Below are 26,733 nucleotides of genomic sequence, written 5' to 3'. Positions count from 1 at the left end.
TCTATGACAACAGGGTTTTTTTACATCACAACAAAAAACCATAGCTATTGACCACCCCTAATGAAGTCTGAAGTTAAAAAAAAAGCTTCTTTAATATTTTAAATATGGAAATGTGCATGTATTGAGGGCATAAGCCTGCAATATAATACATATAATAGCATCTGAGTATTACAGGGATTGTAATCCAATGTACTGAAGGATGTAGAGTTGAGGAATACTGCCCTAAATCATTAATCTATCACATTCTCTATCAAGTCATCCCATGGTACAACTATTTCATCTGGTCAGTTTGTGTTACCTTATGTCTCCTTTACTTTATCCAATTGTCTTACCTCCTGCCAAGTTAGATCATGCCCTTATTCCATTACATTTAGTACCATTCTCCAGGGAAACAGCAGTGTATTGCATTAACATAGAAAGAACAAAATTCTTCACTTGTAATCTAAGTGCAAATTATGGATGAAGACCAGGATTTGTCCTGGCTCTTAGAGCAGCCAGTCAGTTCCCTCAAGCATCAAGTTGGATTAATAAAACTTTATTGCTACTCATTAATCTAGAAGATGAGAGCCAGTTTGGTGTAGTGGTTAAGACAGCAGTCTAGAATCCAAGAGACAGATGTTCTAGTCCTGCCTTAGGCAAGAAGCCAGCTAGGTGCCCTTGGGACAGTCACTGTCTCTCAGCCCTAAGAAAAAGGCAAAGGTAAACCACTTCCAGAACTCTTGCCAAGAAAATTGCAGAGACTAGTCCAGGCATATTCCAGAGACAAGGCAGACTTGAAGGCACAGGACAAAAAAAAGAGACTAAAAAGTTATCCAAAGCTACAAGATTATCGGTAAGTATAGTTGCAGTTATCCCTATTTGATTTGATATATAGAAAAGACCACCGTGGACAAGGGAATGACTGTCTTCAGATGAAGCCATTTTTACATTTCAAATTCTTGTTACTCTGCTTAATTATATTTCCTCTCTTGTTTTCTTTATTTCTCTCTGTCTCTTTCTCATCTGCTCCTTTGCTTTCATCAGGTTTCCCATATGAGAAAGTGGTTCAGCGGGTGCTGTATCTACAGGTCTTGGATTATGATCGGTTTAGTCGTAATGATCCAATTGGGGAAGTTAACATTCCTCTCAACAAAGTGGACTTGACTCAGATGCAGACTTTCTGGAAGGATCTAAAGCCCTGCAGTGATGGGAGTGTAAGATACTAGCTTTGCTTTGTAACTTTGCACATTTTTCCTAGCATGGCAAGAGGAGATCAAGGTTTTGAAGTCTGCTGATGAGATCCTTCCTGCTTCTCTTTATAACGCCTTTTAAGGGCATAAAACCTTAATACCTGCAAGATGTCAGGTATGGTTGTAGATGCCATGTAAGGCAGATTCAGTCAGTGAGAGAAGCCTAACATATCCACCCTTAATACTTCTGAATGTACTGATTATTTGCCAGCAGCACGAAACACACACATGAGGTTTACTTGTTTTATTCACTTAATAATAATAATAATAATAATAATAATAATAATAATAATAATAATAATAATATACTTTATTCATTAAACTCAGCCAACTGAACATTAAAAAATGCATTACAAATACCATTGACTGGTGCTAATGGTTGATACGGTTTGCTGCCAGCGTCCTAGGTATCAACCAAGTACCTTCTTAAAATATAGGATGTTCCAAATAGCACAGTTTTTTGCAATTCCGCTGGTGTTATTGCAGGAAGCTGCAATTTGTTGATGTATCTTGTAAAATTCTTGGACATGGTGCCAAGTGCCCCGATGACAATGGGTATCACTGTTACATGCTTCATCCATAGCCGTGTAGTTTCGATGGCCAGATCATGATATTTCATTATTTTTTCTAGTTCTTTTTCTTGACTCTGGCATCTCCAGGAACAGCGATATCAATAAACTGTACACTTCTGCCCTCTACAACCATGATATCTGGCAAGTTGTGCTCCAAATGACGATCCTTTTGTATTTGAAAGTCCCACAAGATCTTCACCTTCTCATTTTCTATTATTATTATTACTATTATTATTATTATTATTATTACATGGTTAATCTTTGGTGAGATTCACAGTCTTTGGGGCTGGTTGGTAGCTCAACAGCTCGAGTCCTAACCAAGGACCTAGGAAGTGTTAAGGTAACGTCGGAGGATATAAGCTGTTCCAAGTAGGGTGGTTTTTTGTAGAATCAGAATGTTCAAGTCTGATAAATTTAAAATTTCCAAATAGTGAGGTAGCCCTTTGGGTATTGCTCCAAGGGCTCCAATTACAATTGGGACAACACAGTTTCTTTTTCCACAGTCGCTCAACTTCAATTTGCAAGTCCCAGTATTTTGTTATTTTTTCTTGCTGTTTATTTTCAATCCGTGCATCTCCAGGTATTACAATGTCAATGAACCATACTTTTTTCTTTTCAACTATTGTTATGTTAGGTGTGTTGTGGGCCAAATGCCTGTCAGTCTGAATTCTGAAGTCCCACAAGATCTTGACTTTCTCATTCTCTAAAACCCTCTAAACCTGATGTTCCCAGTGGTTTTTGCTGTACTCAAATCCAAACTTTTGGCACAATTTCCAGTGAATGACCTTAGCAATGCAGTCATGGCGTTGTAGGTAGTCAGTTCGTGAAATTTTGCTGCACCCACTGATCAAGTGGTCGACTGTCTTGTCTTTCTCATTACAGAGGCGACATTTGCTGTTGGTGGTAACATGTTGAATTTTTGCCTTCATGCAGTTTGTGGCTAAGGCTTGTTCTTGAGCTGCCAAAATAAAGCTTCCTGTTTCTTTTTCAGTGCTCCTGATCTTAACCAGTTCCAAGTTAGCTTTTGGTCAGCTTTGCCTTCAATACTTTTCAAGTATTGGCTGTGCATAGCTTTGTTTTTCCAATTTTCAACTCGCTTCTCAATTACTTCTTTCTTATATTCAGCTTTTGACTTAGTTGTCTTTAAAAGGCCTCCTTTATTTACTTCTTTAATCATTGATTCTTCACTTTTCTGGATATAATCATTCAAGCTGTGTTTTTCTTCTTCCACAGTCTGTTTTACTTTTACTTGATATAATCGGTCAACATCACTTTTAGGGTGCAAAGCATGATTCATTGTCATAAGCTTACTTGTTTTTCTGTCCAAATTGTCCAACTCCATCTGGGTCCAGTCAATTATTCCTGCAGAGTATCGAATCACAGGTATAGCCCAGGTATTTATGGCTTTTATGATATTTCCTCCATTCAATTTGTACTTTAATATCTTGCAAATTCGTCAAATGTACTTGGCTGAAGTTAATTCCTTGACTTTATTATGCATTAAGTCAGAGGCCTCTAAAATCCCCAAGTACTTGTAGCTTTCTTCTGGTTTTACTGCCTTTATCATTTCTTCATTCTCAAGTTCTATTCCATCATCTTCTATGACCTTGCCTGCTTTGGTTGCCATTGTTGCACATTTGTCAATTCCAAACTGCATACCAATGTCTTGGCTAAATTCTTTTGTATTTTCAATTAATAAATTCAATTCAGCTTTTGTTTTACCAAGCAGCTTCAAATCATCCATGTACACCAAGTGCGAAATTTTCAGTCCTTTCTTTGCAAGTTCGTATCCATAGTTCATCTTCTTCAAAATGATTGTCAGTGATAGCATTGAGAGTATAAAAAGTAGGGGTGAAATGGAGTCGCCCTGGAAAATGCCTCATTTAATTTCAACTTCACCCAGTACTTCTTCATTAGCTATAAGCTTCATTTTCCAGAGGTTCGTTGAAGTTTCCATGAATTTTTGTGTGTTGCTTCTGATGCCAAAGATTTTCAGGCATTTCTTGATCCAGCTATGGGGAACTGAATCAAATGCTTTCTTATAGTCTATCCAAGCCATGAACATGTTGGTTCATCTTTTCTTTGAATTCTTTAGGATTAGCTTGTCAATCAGCAGTTGGTCCTTTGTTCCTCTTGAATTTTTGCAGCATCCTTTCTGTTCTACAGGAAGCAAGTTATTTCTTTCCAAGTATCCATTAATTTGGTTTGCAATGATACCAGTAAGGAGCTTGTATGTTGTTGGCAAACAGGTGATCGGCCTATAGTTTCCAGGATTCTTTCCTTTTTCTTTATCTATTATTGTTGTTGTTGTTATTTAGGATATGATGAGAACAAGACAGAAGAGAAGTAAACATATATACACAGTCACATATATACACACTCCACATAATTATAAGTAAAACTTCTATGACAGGTACAACAGTGGCTTCATAACTGGATGTCCAATTCAGCTATCCAAGCAATCACCTCTTGAGTTGTTTCATATGGATCTAGGAACCAGAGAACACATGTCGTGGGCAATCTTGCACAATATATATAATAATTTGCACATCAGCATCACAATCACAACAAAGAAAATCTTTCTCGCTAGATGGTATCATTACAATGAAAAAACTATATCTAAAAGAAAAAGCATCCCATTATTATTATTTTTAAAAAAGACTATAACAAATGCTCTTAACAAGCATGGCTCCCACCCCCCTCAATTTACTCAATCCAAGAGCAAAATTATTAATCTTGACTCACTTTTGAATTCCCATGCTCATTTATACTATTCTATTGTAATCCACACTGGCATTACCGAACACAGCTATCAGCCGTAAGTATTGTTGGTCTTGATTATGAATACAAATAATGATTTCAGCCAATGCCAAATATTTTTATCAGTTAGTACAAAGGTATGAAAATAGCAGCTCAGGAGCTGCGAAATGTCTTACCAACATGCTTTTGGGCTCCTGTATTTTATGTGCTTTTGGCCCAATTTCTGTATTGCAGAAGGGATAAAGGGGGGGAAAAGAATGCCTTAAGACTAGCAGATAGAGATAGTCACCAATATATAGATGGTCACTTAACCATTTGAACTATTCTGTGCACTTAGCAAGCAGACTACATTTATGATCATTTGCAATGTCCCATAGTCATGTGACCACATTTTTGCCAAAAACTGACATTTACTTCCAGTTTTTTACAAAACCAGTCAAATGGTTTGCTTAATGATCACAGCATTCATTTAACAACTCCGGTGTTTGCTTAACAGTGGCAAAACCACCACCAAAAGGTTGTAAAATCATGTGGTGACCCCCTTAATGACTGCCTCAATTTACAATCATGATGGGCAAGCTCCATTGTGGTCATAAATCGAGAACTATCTGTAGTCAAAACACTCATTTCAACCCTTGCTTTGCTCGTTGTAGGAGTACAATCTTCACTATGCCACACAAAGCAGGCTGTGGCTCCTGAACTGATGAAATTTATAGTGGAAACATATAGAGCTGTTAATTGTATAGAATGAATAGACCAAATCCTGAAGGATGCTCAGAAGTCTTCAGTTCCAAGCATAGAGAACCTTCAGAAGGGACATCAGTGCTGTCAAACATCAGGCAAAGATTTTCTCATTTCTGTTCATTTTTCTTTCTAGGGAAGCCGAGGAGAACTCCTTCTGTCCCTTTGCTACAATCCCTCTGCTAACTCCATTACTGTGAATATTATCAAAGCTCGGAATCTTAAAGCCATGGATATTGGGGGAACATCAGGTATCGAATTCTAGAACAGTACCAAATAATCCCAAATCAAAAGTCACCCATAAATTAACCTTTTCCTCAGAGGCCTGGCCACTTATATTTGTGGTAAATCTGGTAGAAAACTATGAAATGTCAGAATGTCTTTGATGGTCAGATTTTTTTCCTCCAGCTGAATTGGGTGTTATTTATGTTTTGCCTCACCGGCTGACAGAGATGATGCAGTCTTAGCTCATACAGGATTCTGTATGTAACAGGAGAAATACTAACCATTACCATGGCGGTATTCCATTTACACAGACAAAGGTTTGCCCTCAAACAACAGGTGCCATATAGCTGAAGAGCCCTTTGAAGGTCTGAAAAGACTCCAATTTTAGTTTCGTTTCAATCATGTAAAGTAGAAAAATAGATCCTAGGGAAGTGTTGATGAATCTTTTCGGCACTGAGTGCTGAAATGGCACCGTATGTGCGGGGGAGCACCAGAAACCGGAAGAGCACCTTCCCGGCATGCATTTGTGCACCGGGAAGCTGAACTTTTGGTTTCCGGTGTGCATATGCACACCAGTCATCTGGTCTTCCGGTTTCTGGAGCACATGCGCACACAAAGAGCAGCTGGCCAGCAAGCATGTGCGCACCGGAAACCAGAAGTTCAGCTTCCCAGCATGCACATGCATGCCAGGGAGTTGCTCTTCCAATTTCTGGTGCTCATGCACACATGAAGACCAGTTGACTGGCACGCATGCACGCACTGGAAACTGGAAGAGCAACAGGCAATGTTTGGCATGCCCGGAGACATGGATCTGCGTGCCATTTCTGGCACACGTGCCATTGGTTCACCATCATGGTCCTAGGGCATTATCTGACGTGTCCTTCTTGCTGAAACTTCAGTTGGGTTATTTCTTATTACTGTATCATGGGAAAACTATTGGGAAAGTCTGTGCATAATATTTTTACTTTTATGAGGGGAAAAGTAGATGTAAGACTTTCAGAACATTCAATGGGAACAACGAAGAACATTTCCCATGATGTATGCATCAGCTCCATCTTTCAAAGAGGTTTTGTTGGCTCATGGATGAAAGGACACATTCAAAAGTATTTCTTTTAATTTGCTAATAATGTTCCATTCAATTGTAAGAAATGTTGTAAAAGCACAGAATGAATTGGTGTTAGTCCATTTGGAGTCTCTGGGGGCATGAATGTAGTATCTTTGTAGTTCCTTAAAGCAGCCGTGCCATTGCCAAGGGTGCCCATACAACCCCAGAAAAGACACTGCTACTTTAAAGACGAGAGAGGGGGGGGGGGTTCAAGTTTCTTAATACTTTGTACCATTTAAAAAACCAAATATGAGATGCTGCATAGCAGCGTACGCTATGTTTAATTTCCAGAAAGATATTTATATTGTAAGTTGTTTCAAGCTAGATGTAGGCAATTGTCAGTTCATGTGGCTTTTAGCCATTCTTGTGTAGACTGGAAAGCCGAAGATAGTCTTGCCCATTTCCCTCTCTTGATCAACTTTGTTTATCAATTTTAAATTTCCACTGTATTGGAAACTACTTTTTTTCTATGTAGAATTTAAATTTACAATTGGACCTTATTCTATAAATAAAACTGAACCTTGTACTTTCAAATTTCATTTAAGTGCATCATACTGTAAGAAACAAACGATTTTTAGCAGGTATCCGTAAAGGTGATAAATACTGGCATGTTCCTTCTATAACTTACCCTGTTTCCTCCATTAAATCCTGGCAATCATGTCCATTTTCCTTGCATCAGATCCCTATGTGAAGGTGTGGCTGATGTACAAAGATAAGCGGGTGGAAAAGAAGAAGACAGTGGTGATGAAGCGATGCCTGAACCCAGTGTTCAATGAATCCTTCCTGTTCGACATCCCCACAGAGAAGCTGAGGGAGACCACCATAATCATTACGGTCATGGATAAGGACAAGCTGAGCCGAAATGATGTCATTGGAAAGGTAAGGTCATCCCTTTGGCTGAGGATAAGCTTCTTGCTTATCAGAATGTGCGTTTGGGTTTGCGTTCCTCCTCAAATACTCATGATTTCCTGTCAGAAATACTATTAGTTCTTTAGTTTTATTGAAGCTTTACACCAGCTGAGTCCCTCCGTGTGTGTTTGATCAGATATATTTTATTAAAACCCCTTTTATGACAAATGTAAGGCAAAACCATTTCAAAACACTGGGAAAGAGCAACTTTGCAAAGAGCAAATTTCCTCTCTCTTTGCTCCCACAGCTAAATGGCAATGGAAAAAGGTAACAAGAAAGATGAGACAATCTATAGGAGCACAGGATGAAAACTAATTATAATGATAATGGAAGATATAATTTCCATATAGGGGTTAGGATTAAAGGATTATGCCAAAGGCGGAAAAGAATGAAATATAATTAAAATTTCGTGGCTGGGTTTTTAACAATATGAAATCAGGCTATTTGGGGGTGCTCCAGGTGGAAAGAACAAAATTTTGACTCCCAAAGACTTCCAGCTCCCATTTTGATCCTTACTTTCTCTCCAAAACATTCAGTTGTAGTTTAATATTCAAAGCAATCCTAACTCCCATGAGCAGCCATTTCAGGAAAGAACAGATGGGGTAGATGGTCCAGTTGAGGTTATTCTGCCTACCACTTTAGTCCTGAGTATATTTCTACTGTTCCTAGCAATAGAAACCAGCAGAAGACCAGGGAATAATTCATGGCTTGGTCAGGAGCAATACAAGACAGATTTGGATCCAATTGTTTGTCCTCTTAGAAAGCCCTGAGTCTTTTTTTTCCACCACGCCAGTCTGGAGAGTAGGTAACTAAATTCTCTCTCCATTACAAAAAATTGAAGTGGGATGTGATAAAAAGAAAGCAAATTTACTCTACTATATACAGACATTACTCCTGCCCTTCCTGGCACAAGTAGTGCTTACAGCTTGTCCCACTTGAAATTCTATGTCTCAAATGTCTACAAGAATAGAACAGTAAGAGATTTGTACTAAATATATCTTGATTTGCCTCAAAATATTCCTGCAGTCCTCATCCTTCTGGAATAGAGAAAATTTGCTTAGGATAAACTTGAACCCGAGTCTCTAGCAAAAAACTTAAATTAACTGGATATAGAGCTTTGAGCATTCTATGTGCAAACATTGTATGTGCTGCCAACAACTACAGTTTTTAATTGTTAGAGATATCACAGCTGGGTATTGAGATAAAATTAAGAGCAAATCGGAACCAACATATTAGCACAATCCCTTGGCATGTCCAGCAGTTTCTGCTACAATTTAGTTCAGCATTCAGGTTTGAATCTGTGCACAGTGATTCTAATAAATAGTGTTATATTGTGACTTCTGCTTTAAATCAATTTGTGGAAAATATTAATCAAATAGATCCACCCAAAGCTTATAATTTGTAGTATGGGATAGTAGCATAATGCAAGCTAGATGCTTGGCAACATAATCACAAAATTATATGTCATGCTTCCTTACCCAATGCCATTTTGTACTTTTTTTTTCAACAGGGTCAATTATCCTTTGGCATTTTGCAATTCAATGATGTATTGTATAACAATTTAGCTTAATGAACTTTTGGAAATATTAAATGCAATTTTTTATATATCTGGAGAACTGACTTCTTGCTTTAAAATGCAAGCTTATATACAGCAAAATTATATAGTAATGTAATTAATATACTATATAGTATATAGTATATGAAATTGTATAGTAATGCAAACTTGATCTGGTTCTTGAGAAATTATTGATTAACTTTGCTCAAGACCCCTGAAGTCTCTTTAGCAAAGTCCAATTTACTCAGGAAGAGAAACAGACACCGGATACCCATTTTTGACTTTCATGGATTGTTACTGTATGGTGTTGCAGTAAGTAGAAAACCAGCTACTGTCAGACCAGACCAGGAAATCAACTCCACAAAAAGGCTAAACCAACTTTTATTGCAATCGACAATAGTAACAGAATCTTACAAATCTGATTATGCTATACTACCTCCTCCTCCTCCTGATAGTTTAGTGAATTAAGAAAGTATCTGCATGATCCGTTTCCAAATATTATGTCATTTCTCTGGACTTAAAAAAATGTTTCAGCCGCTTTGGCCTGAGTGATAGTTTCTGTATATCTCGGACAGGGTCTTTAGATACCCTCAGATTATCTCATGGAACCTCTTTAGATGACCTCAGTAAATGTGGAAATTCATAGACTGCCTGGACCAATGCCATGTCAGGCTTGGAAAATAATGAGCGTGTTCTGTGCTCATCTTCTGCAGGGTGGTACTTTAAGCAAAGACCTCTTAACAATCTTCCCAAATATTTGCAAAGGTATTTGGAGAAATATAGGGAAAGGAAGGGTTTCGTTCAGGTTCTGATTAGTAAGGGAGAGATTCTGAGCAAAGTTAAAGCTAGGTTTCAGTTGTGAAACCCACGGTCACTAAATGGAATAAAATATCAAGATCAACTAAAAGCAAAACTTACGCAATTCGAGTATTAGAATAGCTCAGCTGCTTCAGCCTCTGCTGAAGCTATGTGATAATAATGAGTGACTGAATAATTACTATTGTCAACCTCCAGTTAAGTTATGAAATCACATGGCTTTGAGTGAGAGTCAGAAAGCTACATTAGTGATTCTGGAAGACAGATCTTGGCTGTCATTGTGGGGGAGAAGATGACACACACATCCTCCATGCATCAGTATAGAAACCCAGTTGATAAAAATAACTAAATCTACCACAGGGATTAACACTTTTTAGCTTTTCCATGTAAACTAATTCTGACACCTCCAACACATTTGTGCAGCGGAAGAGAAATAGAGGTTGGATGGTAGCTGATGAAAAATTCTAGCCAACAGGACAACACTTTAACTTCATATTGAAGATGTGAAACCCCGGGAAGTTACATGGGAGTAAAAACTGGAGATATATCTCTGGGTTCTGTTGTGTCTGCAGCAATGATGCCCAAATGCTAACATGTATGTGGTTACGTCACCATGCCAATGTTATCATTATATATTTATAGCTTGACTTTTAATTCAAATACATATGTTGTAGCATTTGTCTGATGAGTTTGTCTCACATATTAGTTGCTGCTACCACCCATCCAGAAATTAATATTTCTTAACGTAGTGTATTTCCCCCCCTCCATGCGCCCATCATTTACAAACAATATGGTATGATACTATGGGAGATGGAGTTATAGTCCAACACATTGGGAAACCAACAGTTTAGAAATACTGATATGTAGAAACTTCATGTTCTTCAATGGGCCCAAAGTGATTAACAATAGAAATAGAATCATAGGGCTGGAAGGAACCTTGAAGGGTTTCTAACACAACTCCCTGCCCAAGGAAGGAATCCTTATTCCATTCCAGATAAATAGTTGTCCAGTTTTTTCTTAAGAACCTCCAGCAATAGAGCATCCACCACTATGGGGGCAAGCTATTTCATTGACTAATTGTTCTCACTGTTAAGAAATTTCTCTATTGTTCCAGGTTAGGTGTCTCTCTATCAAGCTTCCACCCATTGCTTCTTAGACAGCCCCCTCTTCCCCATGATAGCTGTTCACATATTGGCTATCGAAGATGGCTATCATATCACTCTTAAGTCTTCTCCTCATTAGGGTAATGAAGATTCCCTTTGACATTCCTCATACAATTAAGCCTGCAAACACCTTATCATATTTGTTGCTCTTCTCTGCACTCTTTCTAGGGCCTCATCATCTTTTTTGTATCATGGTAATCAGAACTGTATGCAGTGTTCCAGGTGTGATTTTATTTGTATGATATAGAGCACTACTATCACTTCTTGTGATTGCAATGCTATCCCTCTATTGATACAGCCTAGAACTGCATTGGATTTTTGGGCAGGTGCAGCACACTGCTAGTTCATACTTGAATGGTAGTCTACTAGAACACCTAGATCCCTCTTACAATCACTACTGTTGAGCAAGGTAGTCCTATTCGGTAACTGTGCTTGGCTTTTCCTGCCTAGGTGCAGAACTTTACTTTTCTCAACACTGAACTGCAGTTGTTGGACAGAATCCAATGCTCAAGTCTGTCAAGATCCTTCTGAATCATTAGTCTATCTTTCCACCCCCTCACCCAGCTTGGTGTTGTCTGTAAACTTGATGAGCCCCCCTTCAATCCCCTGATCTAGGTCATTTATGAAGGTGTTGAAGAGCACTGTGCCCAAAGCAGAACCTTGAGGTACTCCACTAGATACTTCTGTGCAGTTGAAATTCCACTTAGGACTACACATTGACATTCATATACTTATATTTCATATCATTAATATATAACTAAGCATTCAATAATACATTCAGATAACATGCAGTTCTCTAAAATGCATTACTAGGGTTGGGATTTTATTAGAAAATATGCTTCTTTAAACGTCAGACCCGCTGGCTATCAAACCTATTTGATCTATGAGCAGGGATGTTCAGTTTTCTATGGCCAAGTCTATAGTTCTTTTTATTCAAGTCTATCCCGTGCCCAAGTAACTCTATCTACCTATTTCTTTGTATGTTGAATGTCTTCATTTTTCAACTATGCAGACCAATCCTCTCAAGATATTACATGCAGCTGTCTCATGAAGAAAAAATGCATCTTTATGTCTTTTTCTTGAAGACTGGCAGTTGCTTCGCATGACTACCCTATATTGTTGGCAAATTCACATTCAGACATTCTTTTCCTTTCCTCTCAGATGAAATCACACAATTCTGAACAGTCAGCATACAACTGGAAATATAATCAGCTGTGGGACCTGATCAATACACCTTCTGTGTTTATCTTGTCTTCTATAAATTTAATTTTCCTGTCCCAGAAAAGTGTGCAAAACCAAGAATGTAATAGAGAAGAAAATGCCTTATATCTTTCCTCCAATGGTAGAAACTAAGTAGGAAACTATATGGCTTAATAAATTATGGTGATTATTGACACAGTCAGCCAGATGTTTAGATTAGATTGGCATTATTGTTCATTGCACAGTTGACCAGATGTTCAGATTGGATATGGCATTTTTTTTTAAAAAATTTAAATTTTTAAACAAACATGGAACAAACAGACATAAACACACACAATACATAAAAATCATCCTCCAGTTACCTACAGTATGTCGATTGGTTACAAAACTTTGTGCTTTCTCACAATAGTCCCCACTTGCAATTTACACAAATTCTCATATCATCAATCCAATATATATATAAACAATTATTATAATTATTAAACATTCATTTGACTATAACTATTATTATATCCTTTTATATAAAATATTCTAAATTTAAAGTAAATCTATGTTATGGCACTTCATTATATCCTCCTAAAATCTTCCATATCCCTTATAGCATATTCTATATAAAAATTGTTTATATTTAATAACAAAGCTTTTAAATATCATCTCATAGTCCTCATTAACAATTTGTATAAAGTTTCATATTATCAATCTGATGTATATATATGCATTATTATCATTATTACTCATTTATTTGACTGTAAGTATTATTACTCCATTTTATACATAATACTCTAAATTTAACTAAATTTAACTTAGTTTTTATTATGATCTTTCATTACATCATCCTGTGTCCTTCCAGTAGTAGTGCAATCTTCTATCTCTTGCCATTTGTAGTATTAGTGTTCTGGTTGCTTTCTTGGTAAGTCTTGTATGAACTTCTCTTAGCAACCTGTTGCTCATTGCATATCTTGTAAAAACTCAAAACCCTCCATCTATTCCTTCCATCAGCTTGCCTTTGGTTATTACCGATGCTTCTGCCAAAATTTCTCTCATTACTTCTGTCATTTTTCTCCCTTTTCTTCTTCTATACTTTAAGGTCTGAGATAGAGTTCCAATCCATCGATCTCCCCTTTCCATATTCCACTCTTGCCATTTCCAAGCACGCTCAGTTTACTGTCAATATCAAGAATTTTCTTATCTCTTTGTTCATCTTTTTCTTCAATTTTTAGAACTCTGTCCTCAACTAAGTAGTTTCAATTTTTCCATCTATTTTTCCTGTTCTGTGTTCTATACTCTCCATTCTCTTCTCAATATTCTCTGTTGTTACTAATATTTTTTTGAATTTCTAGCATAATCATTTGCAATGTTCATGTTTCTTTTTCATGTTGCGCCATTCTTCCAACTTATAAACACTGCCACTATAACATCCAAGGCTTTTTTGTTAAATTCCAAGCAAGTTCATTGTAATCTTTCAAGTCAAGGCTTTCTCTTCATTCCAGTCCAGCTACTGATAGTACTCCAGAAGAGCACCTGTATAAACAACCCGTGCTCTTCCCACTATCACTTTCAATAAACAAACTTTTAAAAAAACCATCCCATTCCCTCCTCCCATGACAGCAACAACATAATTAAAACAGCCACTTGACCATGTTTTTAGAGCCTTTTGGAAAAGCAACAAGGTAGGAAACAACCATATCATAATTTTCCATAAAGAAGAGACCACCGCTGAGAAGGTTTTTTTCATAGTTCCACCACATGGCAAGCTCTTTGATGAGACCTAAAAATCCCTGTCAGTAAAGAATTCCAGATAATGCATATCACCAAACAAAATGCTCTTCCATGACTTCTAGGAAACCCCAATGCAGAAAGTCATGGAATTTAAATGTAAAATAAAACTCATTTTTTTTCAATAGGTATAATCCCAGAAAAAAATAAATACAGTAAATAAATAAGAAACTTTAATAAGATATACGCTCACAGCAAGCAGGAATAAATTTAGTCTAATACTGGAAGAAAGATACAATTCTGACAATATATGATTGGGAAATTAAGTTGAAAACATGCAACAATGGCAACATTAATAGCATATATTCACATCAGAAGTTTAACCAATTTTAATTAAGAATGGCAAGTATAAACACATATAGTCTGGCTTTTAAGAGGTCCAAATGCTTAAAATTATTGTAAATTAGCAAAAGCACAAAAGAGGGAAGTTAGAGGCCAAATGGTCTTTTTTTCTCTTGCTCTTTTCCTTTGTATTTTAATTGTTATCAAATTTGCTTTGTTCATTTTTGCACCTTTTTCCCCTTCAACATTCAGAGATAATATTAAATAACAATACAATAAAGACCTTAATGCTAAGTAATCAGCTCAAGACAGAATTTTATTGTACTCTACAACAAATACTGTGATGCAATCAGGAACAGCTTTTTAATAGTGCATTCAGTTTCAGATGAAAAAGCTAAATAATCTTATGCTCATTAACACTGACAGTTTATATCATAATATTGATATAATGCTTCTCTCTTTTTTAAAAAATAACGGTTTAAGCAAACAAAACCATATTGAAATAATATAATGTATTATTCAAGTTTTACAATAATATAATAGAGATTTTACACAATTTAAAAAAATGTAAAAAGGTGTTCCTGTTACTATGTTTTGAAATGTAGGAGCATATGAAAACCATCATTTTGCATATGCGAAAGAACCATTTGTATTGGATTCTGTGGGAATGCATTCAGCATATTCAGCATATATGCAGATGGACTAATGCTTTAGTTAACAATGCCATCATAAATTATAGAAAACAAGTCTAAGTAATCCTCTGTTCATATCTTAAACTGGGTTTACATAACCCAGCTGCAATCCTGTGCATCATAACAAATGGGGCTTCTGACTACATTTATGTAAAAAATGTAAAAAACAAACAAACAAAAGATCTTCAAGCAAGTGAAATATAATATTTGCTTAAAAATAAACCACTACAAAAACGAAATCTTACCCTTTAAATTGCTTGTGTGAAATAACATACTTATTAAGTGTAAATAAAAACAGAATCTGGGCTTTCTTTGCCTACTTCTCTCATTCTTTAATTTCTCTTATGCTGATTTGTCAGAAACAAGCCTCAATATCTCCTCTTACACATTTGAGAACATAGAATATCCATCAGTCAGTCGGGGGTCAGATCAGAGGTTGATTGCTCCCGGTTTGGCCCAGTTCGGCCGAACTGGTAGTGGTGGCAGTGGGAGGCTCCGCCCACCTGCCCTTACGCTTCTGCGCATGCACAGAAGCATTGCGCATGAGCACAAGCGAACCGGTAGTAAACCGGTTAGCAACCCACCACTGGGTCAGGCATTGCCCTGTTGCAGGAAAATTAATTCCAGTTCTCTAGAACTTCATTCTTCTGTGTTCCACTTTTCCGTACCATGGGCCAGCACCTTCCTGTTCCAAGAGGAACTCTTACTATAGATAAGCCTTGACCATGCTGATATTTACATTTCCACATTATACACAAGTTCCATCCCAATGCCATAGGAAGAGCCATGGTTCTGTATTAATCACGTAGCTGGGCATATGCAGCTGACCTTGAAGAAAATGTGAAAGAATGATTTGGGCAGGGGTGAGGACTGAGGGAGACAGCTTGAACAGTCAAGAGACAGAAAGGAGAAAAATAGCTCAAAATACCTCCGTCTTGATTTTGTTCAGTATATGATGGGGTAGAGAGAGAAACTTGGACAAGCTTTCAAGATTCTGTAGTTCTAGCCTACATCCATAGGCTAGAACTACAGAATCATTCCTAGAATTCGCATTCCTAGAATCCCTGCAGGATTCTATGTATTGACCTGGCCTACATTGAAAGGCTGACATTCTGCCTCCTTGGGAATAAAGGATCCTAAAGCAAAATAAGCACATGGATAGGGCACCAAGGGAAGGGGGACACCACAGTTGTTCCTCCTATCTATAATGCTACACCTAACTTCAGTCTTTTTTTGTTGTTGTTGTAATAGTCCTTGACTGGAATGTTCCATTTTATTTTATTTTAATAATTCAATTTCTATTGCTGCCCAACTTAACCAAGTGTCTCTGGGCAGCTTACAGTTCTAAAATTATAAAATAGTTAAAACAGTTTTTAAAAACAATAAAAATAACATTGTTTACATTGCTGAAACATGTTTTCTTTGTCATGGTGAGTGACTAAAATTTAAAGGGTTGGTTTGAAGGTGTCATCAGATACCACATTTGTTTCCATCTCTTGGCATGAGAATGTTGCTTCCATCAAGGGGCACCATTATTGGGCTCTGTTTAGGGCATCAATGGCCCTAATCCAGCCCTGCAATATTGGTGGTAAGAAGCTCTAATTTTAATGTCTAGGTTCTCTCTGCTTTCCTCCCTATAGTATTTTTTTCTTACCTGATTTTCAGTAATGGAAGTCTACCCAGCACAGATAGGATGCCTTGCAACATTTAAGCAAATTGATGACAGCCAGGTAACAGGAAATCAGGAAGGGGGAAGGCGGGCACAACAAATCTTGATGAGTGCCCCAAATCAGAAAAGCAACAAATTTTGGCTGCCAGTTCCCTGTGAATAGCACATACTGGCAGAGAAGTGAACTGTCCATCCCAGTAACATTTTACTAATGTCAAATAGTCAGAACAGCCTGCTGTATCTCTTGTTTTAATGCTATTGTAAAATCAGACAGCTTGAATAATGAAAAGCTGATTATCTGAAAGTGCCCTTAGCCCGGGAGAGCATGCCATGCAATGGAGATGTGGTTTCTCTCAACTGCTACCTCATTTCTTGTCAAAATGACTGCCCCACCCCTTGCTTTATGCCCAATCAAGGAAACACAGACTTAGCCACTTCTGCTTCATCTACTCAGGGATAGTAATTTCATAGCAGGCAGTTATGCAAGCACTAAGATATGTGCTAAAGCTGACCTATTTGGGAGGAGGAGGTGCACAGAGCGGTAACTCAGGGAAGAGCTGGGTATAATAATGAATAGTGTGGCTTTTGACCATTCCTGTTGTCTAATTTGTTTCCCTGCCTCCTTTAGATCTACCTATCGTGGAAGAGTGGACCAGGCGAAGTAAAGCACTGGAAGGATATGATTTCACACCCTCGCCAGGCGGTGGCACAGTGGCATCAGCTGAAGGCTTGAGAGGCAGAAGCCAAGGACTTGCTCTGGGTTTCGGTGCACCAAGTCAGCATTTATTGGCTACACTCTCATGACATGACTTTATGCACAGCGGCTGCACTGAGGTGTCCTCGTGAGAGAAAAGCTTGGGGATGGATGAACAGAGGCTAAGAGAGTAAACCTGATATATGTACTTTAAAAAAAAAACTCTGGGCGTGGGAAAGTAATGTCAGTGCCCCTTATGCTGGTTCAGCGGCACATACTACTATGAGGAGCATTGTTACCACCCAACCTCCTGCTTTAGCCTGTCCTTCAGACTCCGTTCTTAGCAAGAACAAGCAAGAGGAAGAGCTGGAACAGAGAAGAGCCGCACTCCAGGGGCTTCAGCCCAGAGAAGTGAATGGGGCTTCTTCAGCCCTAGTTTGTTTGAGTATGCGGTGTGGCACGGACCTTGAAGTAATGGGAGAAGAGGAATCTGTGATCGCCATACAAGACTGCCTATGCGTTCTTCCAGCCAAAGGCCCATTAGAATGGTAGCCTGCCCTGCCATGAGAAAGCTAGCCCTCATCTGTGGGTGCACAGACTTGAGAGGGGGAATGGCAAGATCACTTGCTCTGTTTCAGTGAGGTGGCTTCATTATAATTCAATACAACTTGTAATAGTAATAATATAAATAACAAGGATGGCTAGACCTCTATCCTAGCCAGGCCTCTCAGCAAAGCAGAGAGGAGCCATGATGCTCCCATAGCCCTCTGGGTGCATTTTGTCTGTGTGTGTGTGTGAGAGAGAGAGAGAGAGAGAGAGAGAGAGAGAGAAAAGGAGTGGAGGGAGACTGATTGTGAGTGTGTGTGTGTGTGTGTGTGTGTGTGTGTGTGTGTGTGTGTTATGAAGAGCATTTATGTGTCCCTTGTGTTTTCTTTCCCTCAGCCCCAGAGAAATTGTTTTTTCTAAGGGAATGGATTGTCAGCCTCGCAGGGATCAACAAGAATTTATGCCATGTGAGAAAAGAAAGCAGTTGATTTCCAGGCTTGGAGTCAAAGGGAAAAGAGAACAGTGAGAGGCAAGAAAGCTATTTTGATGGCCCACAGGTCTGGAAGGCCGGAAGTACATGTCACAAACTAAAATTTCTTAGAGGGAAACTAATGTTTATTTATTCCTTTGATCTGGTAATGGTGAAGAGACATGTTAAATACTGCTGAATTTTCTCTGGCAAGCAGATCCCTCACAACTTGTTCCATCCAGTCAGCTGTAAGAGGTTGACCTATTTCAATCTGCACTGGTGCCATCTTTCTTCTCCGTCTTGGTGTCCAAGGCTGGCATTTGCCCAGACCAGAGTCTTGCCACTGGAACAAGCGTGCAGCAATACGATTAACCAGTCAATTTTCCACTAATTGTAAGATAGATTGCCTCGTAATGAACACCTCATTAACAACTTGCATCACTCATGAGTGTATGACTTTTTAGAGAAACGTACACCTCCACTCAGTACATCTCAGGATATTATTTTATATACTAAAATTACCCCCTGCTTGCTAATCAGATGCTCTAGATGTCCTTTAGTTACCCAGATCTTGACTGGGTTTTTTTCCACCAGATGCTAGAACATCTTATGGTCTCCTAATTTTTTCTCCTGATATCATTATCAGGAAAAAGTTTTTGAAAAACCTCATTTTTCCAGATACCTAGTCAGCATAAAAAGATCTAAGACAAGTGTGTCAAAGCAGGAATGGAGGTACTCTGAAAGTGAATCTCTGTAGCTAATTTATGGTTAATCCAGTTCAACATAGAATGTATTAAAATCAGCAGGTGACCCTATCGCCATCACAAATTTAGCATATCCTGCGTGTAATAATTAAACAAAAGTGAGGCTGGCTGCAGTCCACAACTACTTTGTACATGTTTGACAGCTTCTCTACTTTCCACCCCAAATCAGGAAGGCTCAGTTAAAAAAAAGGATTGTCTAAAAATTGTTCATCATAAAGCATATAGTGGTAATCCTGCAATCCACCCCACCCTACCCCAACTCCTGAGGAGTGCAGTGGGGACTGAGCAGCATTGTGATTTTTAATTGCATATTCACATAACTGATGTGTTGTGTTCAAAACTTAAGCTGCTATGGAAAATGGATGCCTTGATATATGTACAAAACAGGTTTGTGATCAAAGGTGGCACTTATTGAACATTTTTAGCATCCATTAAACAAAATATACTTGGAGGACAATTAATTTCTGCTTTAATATGTCATAGACAAGACTGCATGAATCAGTTCTGAAATGACATTTCCAGATTACTGCCAGGTGCTCTATCAAATGACAAAATGCTTCAACTCAAGGCTTTTATCATGCAGTGTCACACTGATTAACCCGCAGAATTCCATGGAAGGTACAGCTGATTACGTCTTCCTTGTCTCTTTTCCATGTATATTCCCCCCACAGTTCTTCCAGGCTTTTTCTTATCATGGGAAATCTACTAAGAAGATAAAAAAATAGGATGTCATAGCTCCAAAAATAGAGCTGGGACCCTTCTTTCAGTTTGCAATGATGTGGCTGGAAGGAAACTCAAAATCATAGTGTACTCAATTACTTGAGTAATAATTCTACTTTTGGTTTATACCTTATTAATGGTCACTTCATTTCTCTTACATGAGAAGAAATTATATGATCTTCCAAAGCAGTCTTCTCACTTATCTAATGATCTATATTCTTAGGAGTTTTCCGGTAGTCATCTAAAATCTCCTTCACTTTTTAAAACCATGATTCAGATCTTCCTCTCTAGCACAACAAAAACCAAAGTTGTTTTGCTGTTTATGAGTTAGTTGCTTTAAATGGTAAACGACAGTTATCATAACATGTCTTGAATAATTTACTTAGGATAAATTATTGCTAGACCCTTTTCCCTATCTTTATTGAGTTAAGGTTGCAAAAATTGCAGTCTGGAGTCATGTGCCCTGTATGTAGACTTCTTTTTTGATCTAAGAACCCAGATTAGGGTAAAGCAAAACTTGATCTTCTTTTGCATTGTGGGGGGGGGGGCAGCCTTAAGGAACAAGATACCCAAGGCATTAACTTCAAATAATAGTTTCTGCCCACTTTTGCCATACAACTCTCAGTGTCCCAGCTATCCCTCGGTATAGCCCTTGAACCAACAGAAGTAGCACACTGCTACCTCTAGACAAAGACAGGATCGTTGGTTCAAGAAAATTAAGGTGGTGGTTTTGGCTTCTCATTCTTTTCTTCCATCAAACTATTATTTCCTTGAATTTGAAAAACAGCCCTATGAAACTTATTTGGGAAACCTGCCTTAAAATGTCCGTGGTTGGTTCATACCCAAGGCAAGCAGTTGCAACTGGTAGATTTGGGGCATCAATAAAAAAAAGTAAGTTTTATCATTTTGCTATTACGATAGTGTTAGTTGATTTTTGTCCCCTATAATGTTTTTTAAGCTGTCTCTGCACACAAGAGAAGTTACCTCTGCTGCAAGACAGCATTCTGAATGCATGTTTTTCTGCAGGAACCACAGGCAATAGTGACTTCAAAGGGGGAAGATTCAAGGTTTAGGTTCTCTTTTGATTATATTTCCCTCAGATATTACCCTTATGACAGAATCTTCACTTGCTTCCCCTATAACACAATTTTAACAAATACACTACCTGGTCCCCTATGAGGGTAGATGGGTATTTTTAATTCAGCACATTCCTTATCTGAAAATGATGCCAAGTCTTCAGATAATGCATGTGGCTATCACTGACAGCAACATAGATAAAAACAATACGTTTAAAGCCTTCTGCTCTTCTATGAGCAATGAGAGATGAGATATAGATAAATCTAGGAAAATGGAAGGGAGCATAATATTTGTTAGATGGCACTAATGTTCCATTTTGATTTTTCTGAACAATTTTATTAGAACCAGCGGGCAGATTGCTAGCCCACATTAATCCATTTCTTCTGAGAATATAAATGCCCAAACTGACAGCCAAGGTAGCACTTTTACAGATTCTGATAAACCCCAAAAACTAACAGAATTAGTTAAACATGATGGGCAAATGACAAGATCATTTTGCCAATGCTGTCAAGTTCTAAGGAAAACATTTCTCAGTGATAACAGAAAGGATAGTAGTAGAAGGAGGATGCTCAGCTTGGTGATGTGCCTGCAATGAGTACCAAAGTCAATGGGTAACAGGATTCTTGCAATTTCTAGACTTAATGCCAGCGAAGTAGGCTAAACCAAATTGTGGTTTTGGAAAAGAATGGATGATGGTTAAATATAAAATAGCTAGGTCTTCATTAACTCATTAATTTTGGTTGAAAGGCTAGGAATTGTTTTAAAGCTGCCAGCTTGATTAGTTGGACTAAATTAGGGAAATCATGGGGGTCAATGGATATTAATTTTGATGCCAGTATGACTGCCTCTGAAGGCTACCTTCCTTGTATAATTGGTTGATCATTGTAAGAATAGACTGCTGGACTAGATAGACCAGTGGTCTGATCCAGAAAGGCCCTGCTTACATTCTTCTGTTGTTTCCTGGCCAATTAGTTTTCACAATCTTAGTGCAATTTCATAATATCTGCTTCTTCTCCAGAATGTTGTCCATCACCTCTCAGGTATATTTCTACAGACTATCACCTCTGTTCTACACCTCTGTCCACCTTCTCTCCCAGTCCTTCACTTAAACTACCCTATGTCCTTTTAAGTCCCCTCCTCACATTCCTCTCATTTCACACACAAAATTTATTCAACTGTTTCCCTTCCAAAAAATGACTCCTCCAAATATAAAGTTTATAACCAACAGTATTGCAGCACCTTGCCTTTGAAGTCTCTTCGGATAGGTTTTGTATAGAAAAAGATTATCAGTTTATCATAGAGCATTTAACACCCCTCTCCAGTCTTGGCCATTGATCATGAGGATCCACAAGCCAACATTTCACATGTCCCAGTTTCTTCCATCATGTGGCTAATCCATGGATCTGTTTTGTCAAGGTATTTGAGCAGACTGACTTTTACAATGTGCATAATATTTGTGATGGAGTTATAGGTATGTATTGTGTAGATTTAGTCAATGTGATACTGAATTTTCCCCATGTATGATGTACAAATGCTTGAATTATATTTCTGGCAGGCATATTTTTATACATATATCAAGACATTGCTAAGAATAATGAAGGCATGCAGAAATAAGAGAAAGACTCAAAATAATCAGAGAGGGTTTCAAAAAAATCAGGAACCAGGAACATTTGAATTGTAAAGTGAGTTTCCCACCCTATGGCTTTGTGGGGGGGGGGGAGATGGCATGCTCTCAGCTGGGCCAAGAATTTAAAATCAAAGCCCCCATTTTTATATATTTATTATTCTGTTATTGAGGGAGCAGTGATAGTAAGGCATCAACTGGCATTTGTTTAATATATCTTGCTAGAGAAAGAGAGTATTGAAATGGATACGGCTTTATTTTTCTATTTTTCTGCCTTACCTGTATAGCTGTCATGCACTCAGATACAAAAACAAAATATTGGCTACTGAAACAACAAAAAGAATTTTTATGTCAAAAAAGGAACTGGAATATAACTAACTTCCTGTTGCAGTACTTTTTTTCCCAATCCTGTTTCCAGTACTTTTTTCCTCAGCTTCTTCTGACTTCAAAGTAAAATCATTATCACTGAGCTATTTTTAAAAGCAATTATATCTTCATCATAGTTGGTCAATTTTGCCCAAATAACTTTAATTCCATCTTGCTCCTTTACAATTCATAAAAAATATATTGGATGAGCTTCAAAACTCTATCAGTTGACCATATCAGGCTATTTAATGCAAGCAAAAAAGATAATCTAAACATAAGCCATTGACGGAAGCATTAAAAAGCTTCAGTTTGGAACAAAGCTATGTTCCAGTATATGTTTACAAAAAAAAACTTCAGATATCATTTGGAAGGTGCTTTTATTGGAAGTTGCCAGGATTGCTCCAGACAGGCAGAAATTGCAAAGTTTTAATTAATTTGCTAGATTTATCCATAAGAGACTGAAGTCATCTGTTCTTCTTTGTAACTGCCTCATTACCATTCACTCGATAACATTTCCCCAAAAGGAAAGCTTAGACACTGGACAATATGAAAAATTAGCTGTATCCAAAGAGATCCTTTGATCCTTTACCACAAGCTTTTTTTAAGACTTCAGGTGTCACTAACCTTTGTAGGGACCATCTCCCAGATCCTGGTCCCTCTTGCCCACCAAAGGAGGTAATCCAATCCACAGATGAAACATAAAATTTTAAACCACACTCTGTCCATTTCTTTTTTTTTTTTTTTTTTTTTTTTTTTGAGAACTTTTTTATTTTTCTTTAAAAAAAAAAACACAAATATGTCATCATTTGTCAATCATTAAGACATTGAAGTACAATTTTTTTTTTTGTTGTGTATACCCCTCCCTCCCTCCACCCCCCCATCCCCCCTCCTCCTTCCCCCCCCCCCCGACTTCCCAGAACCCGTACACGGTATGGATTTTTAACTAACACAGTCTAAAATCTATTGAGAAAAAAGAAATAAAGAAATTAATGACATTCTAGATTGAACTTAGCTTCTTCTTACTGAACTGACTTTTAACAGTTTAAATCATTTCTGATCTTAAGCATAGGCTAACTGGAATTTCTTAGTCCCGTATTTATTTTGTATATAGTCAATCCATTTTTTCCAGTCTCGTTTATATCTCTCATTTGAATAATCTTTGAGATATGCCGATATTTTAGCCATTTCAGCTAAGTTTGTTACTTTCAATGTCCATTCTTGGATTGTAGGCAAATCTTCCTTCTTCCAATATTGCGCCACCAACAACTCTGTCCATTTCTTCAGAGGTCATATACAGTCCTGGATGACATACCATACCAGATTTTCAGTTTCATATCACTGTAAGCTCCAAGCAACATAACATTTATCATGACATTACAGCTCTTCATTTTAGATTCTCCACTACTTTCCACAATGGAAAGTATAAGGAGTAATGGAAATGGGACACCTACAAGTGGGAAGGTTAAATAGACTCCATTAGTGGAAATAGATTCACCCAATGACCATTAGAGCACATACAGATATATGCTTTTCCAGATCAACAAAGTCAACAATTTGGCTTGCTCCAAGCTAGTATTCTGTTCCCATCATTTTTGACTTAATGATATTCTTAAATAAATTGAGAGAAATATGTCAGTTCTGCACAACTTGTAAGCCACCACGGAGGCAGAATTTGCTGATTATGTGGCAGCTTTTCAAATACTGTATTTGAGGGCCTTTAGAACCCACGTCTGAGATTAATCAAGCACTTTATTAGCTGTCAAACATTAACAAAATTAAAGGCTGTGGTGGACCCCGTAGCTTGAAAATAAACTTTACAGATACACTATTCACAGACTCATCTGTACATGTGGAGCATTTCCCCCTAAATCCCTCTGCCAGTTTGAAAGCAGCTCCAGTCTTCAGTGAACCCCACAACCTCATTCCTGCTAGGTAGTCATGGTGAGGAATTCCCCATTCAACAATATGAAAAATTCTATCTTCAGCAAATGACTGTTGAGGATTATAATGGTTGAGTATAAAATGGTAACAAGAATTATGTAAAGAAGCTCACCTTCCAGCGTGGGCATAAACTTTCCATAACTCATAAAGCATCATCATAAATCATTTGTTCATAAGCTTGCATTTAAAAAAAAATGGGGGTGGAGTGGCTTAATGGGGAATTGAGGGTCATACAAATATAAAGAAGAAATGTATGTGTGTATATATATATATATACATGTATATATGTTTCTCTCTGTGTGTATGTATGTGTGTGTTTGCATGGGTTGGTGGAGTTTGGCAGGACACTGGGTCTTCTTTCTATTTCTGCCATGGAGACAATTGAGGGGGAGGGGAGATTATCAAGCTTCTCATTACCTCAGTTTGTCCATCTGTATAATGGGAATAATGTTTCCACATCTCACGGGGGATGATGATGATGATGATGTGAGGCTTCCACTATCAAGGCTCTGAGTGTGTTAAATAAAAACCTCACTGCTCAAGATCCCTTCACTTTTTAACAAGGCTTTAATGGGTATGGAGTTTCTTTAGTTTGTGTAAAATTATCTCCAGCTGTTTCCCAAATGCTAGAATAGCCTTTGATTAAAGGTGCTACTACTATCGACATGCAAAGTATTATGATCACTTTTGACAAACTGAGCATCTGCTCCAGCCAGCCTCCCTACAGAATATCTTTACCCCTCACCTGCCACCACTCATCACTCCTCCTCCCAAATAGAAGTGGTTTCTTTCGTACAATTGAAATTTTAAGAGTTGTGTTTATTTTTAACTTGAGCTCTTAGCTGTATCTTGTTCGGGTATTTCTTCAATGTGATGATAACCATCTAGCATAGTATGTGCAAACAGAAAAAAAAAATAGAAAAAAAAATATATGAGTACATTGTAGCTGAGTTTGTTACTAGCAAGGAGGGTGGCCATCCAGCTAGGCTCTTTCGCTACCTTCTTTCTATTGTGTTTGGAGATGTTAAAATTCATTGAAGCAGGTGTGCTTTATAATTTAAAAAAAAACCTGATGAAACACACAAAAAACGGGGAAGGGGGACAATCTAACCTTACTGTTATTGCTATTACTACTAATCCAGTGTGACTTGAAAAGCACTGATAACTACAAGGTAAGGACCGTTTCCTTTGCAGAACCCTATTTTTGGAGAACCAGGCCCCTTGTTTTGTAGAGAGGCCCCTGATCCAAACAATAAAGGAGAGCAAACCAAGCATCCCTTGCATTCGTTCTTCTGTCTCAAAAAAAAAAAAAACACAGAGAGGAAAATAACATCATGTAAGCCGGGGATAAAAAAAAGAACACCTTTGTTTCACAAAATTCCAGCTCCACTTAGCACATCACAACCTTTAACTGGACCATCCTGGGAAGTCGACTCTGTTTCCACTCCACTGCATTTCACCATGATGTTTAGCATTGTCTCTAACTCTCCGGTCTTTAAGGGGGGGGGCAAGGGAAAAGACCTGTGGGGCCCATGTGATGCCTTGAGCGTGCTTAGAATTAAAGCCAGAAGTGTAGGATGGTGCTTTGCTTTGCAGAATGCCAATGTCCTTTCCTTTTAAAATATTTCTTTAAATTGAGCCCAATGGGAAGTTTTAATTGCTAAGTTCAAAGAAGGTGCTATGGGTCCTGCACTGGAAATTTCTGTGCTGCCCATCTCACTCTTCAAAGCGACTCTTTTGTACCAGGTCAGATTAAAGTAAGTGCTGTGATGAATATTTGGAGTGCTTTCAGTTAAACATACATTTTATTCCCCAGGATTTACCATTTCTGAAGTACA

General features: G+C 37.9%; 1 protein-coding gene across 2 annotated transcripts in view; it reads left to right on the top strand.

Moving 5' to 3' along the window:
- The window catches only part of SYT7 (synaptotagmin 7), a 257,645-nt gene extending 233,966 nt beyond the window's left edge, over positions 1-23,679 (top strand). For both annotated transcript variants that reach the window (XM_087715082.1, XM_087715086.1), the window contains 4 exons: positions 1,024-1,193; positions 5,439-5,553; positions 7,312-7,511; positions 17,323-23,679. In XM_087715082.1, the coding sequence (XP_087571208.1) occupies positions 1,024-1,193; positions 5,439-5,553; positions 7,312-7,511; positions 17,323-17,427 (590 nt within the window). In that variant the 3' untranslated portion in view covers positions 17,428-23,679. The remainder of the gene's footprint in view (positions 1-1,023; positions 1,194-5,438; positions 5,554-7,311; positions 7,512-17,322) is intronic.
- Positions 23,680-26,733: the final 3,054 nt, after the last annotated feature.

The sequence above is a fragment of the Thamnophis sirtalis genome, unplaced genomic scaffold (genome assembly GCF_051295495.1).
Source record: "Thamnophis sirtalis isolate CommonGarterSnake01/CBP01778 unplaced genomic scaffold, rThaSir2_p1.2 scaffold_1, whole genome shotgun sequence".
NCBI classification, from domain to species: domain Eukaryota; kingdom Metazoa; phylum Chordata; class Lepidosauria; order Squamata; family Natricidae; genus Thamnophis; species Thamnophis sirtalis.
The sequence above is the reverse complement of the archived record's forward strand: the minus strand, read 5'-3'. Positions and strand labels throughout refer to the sequence as shown.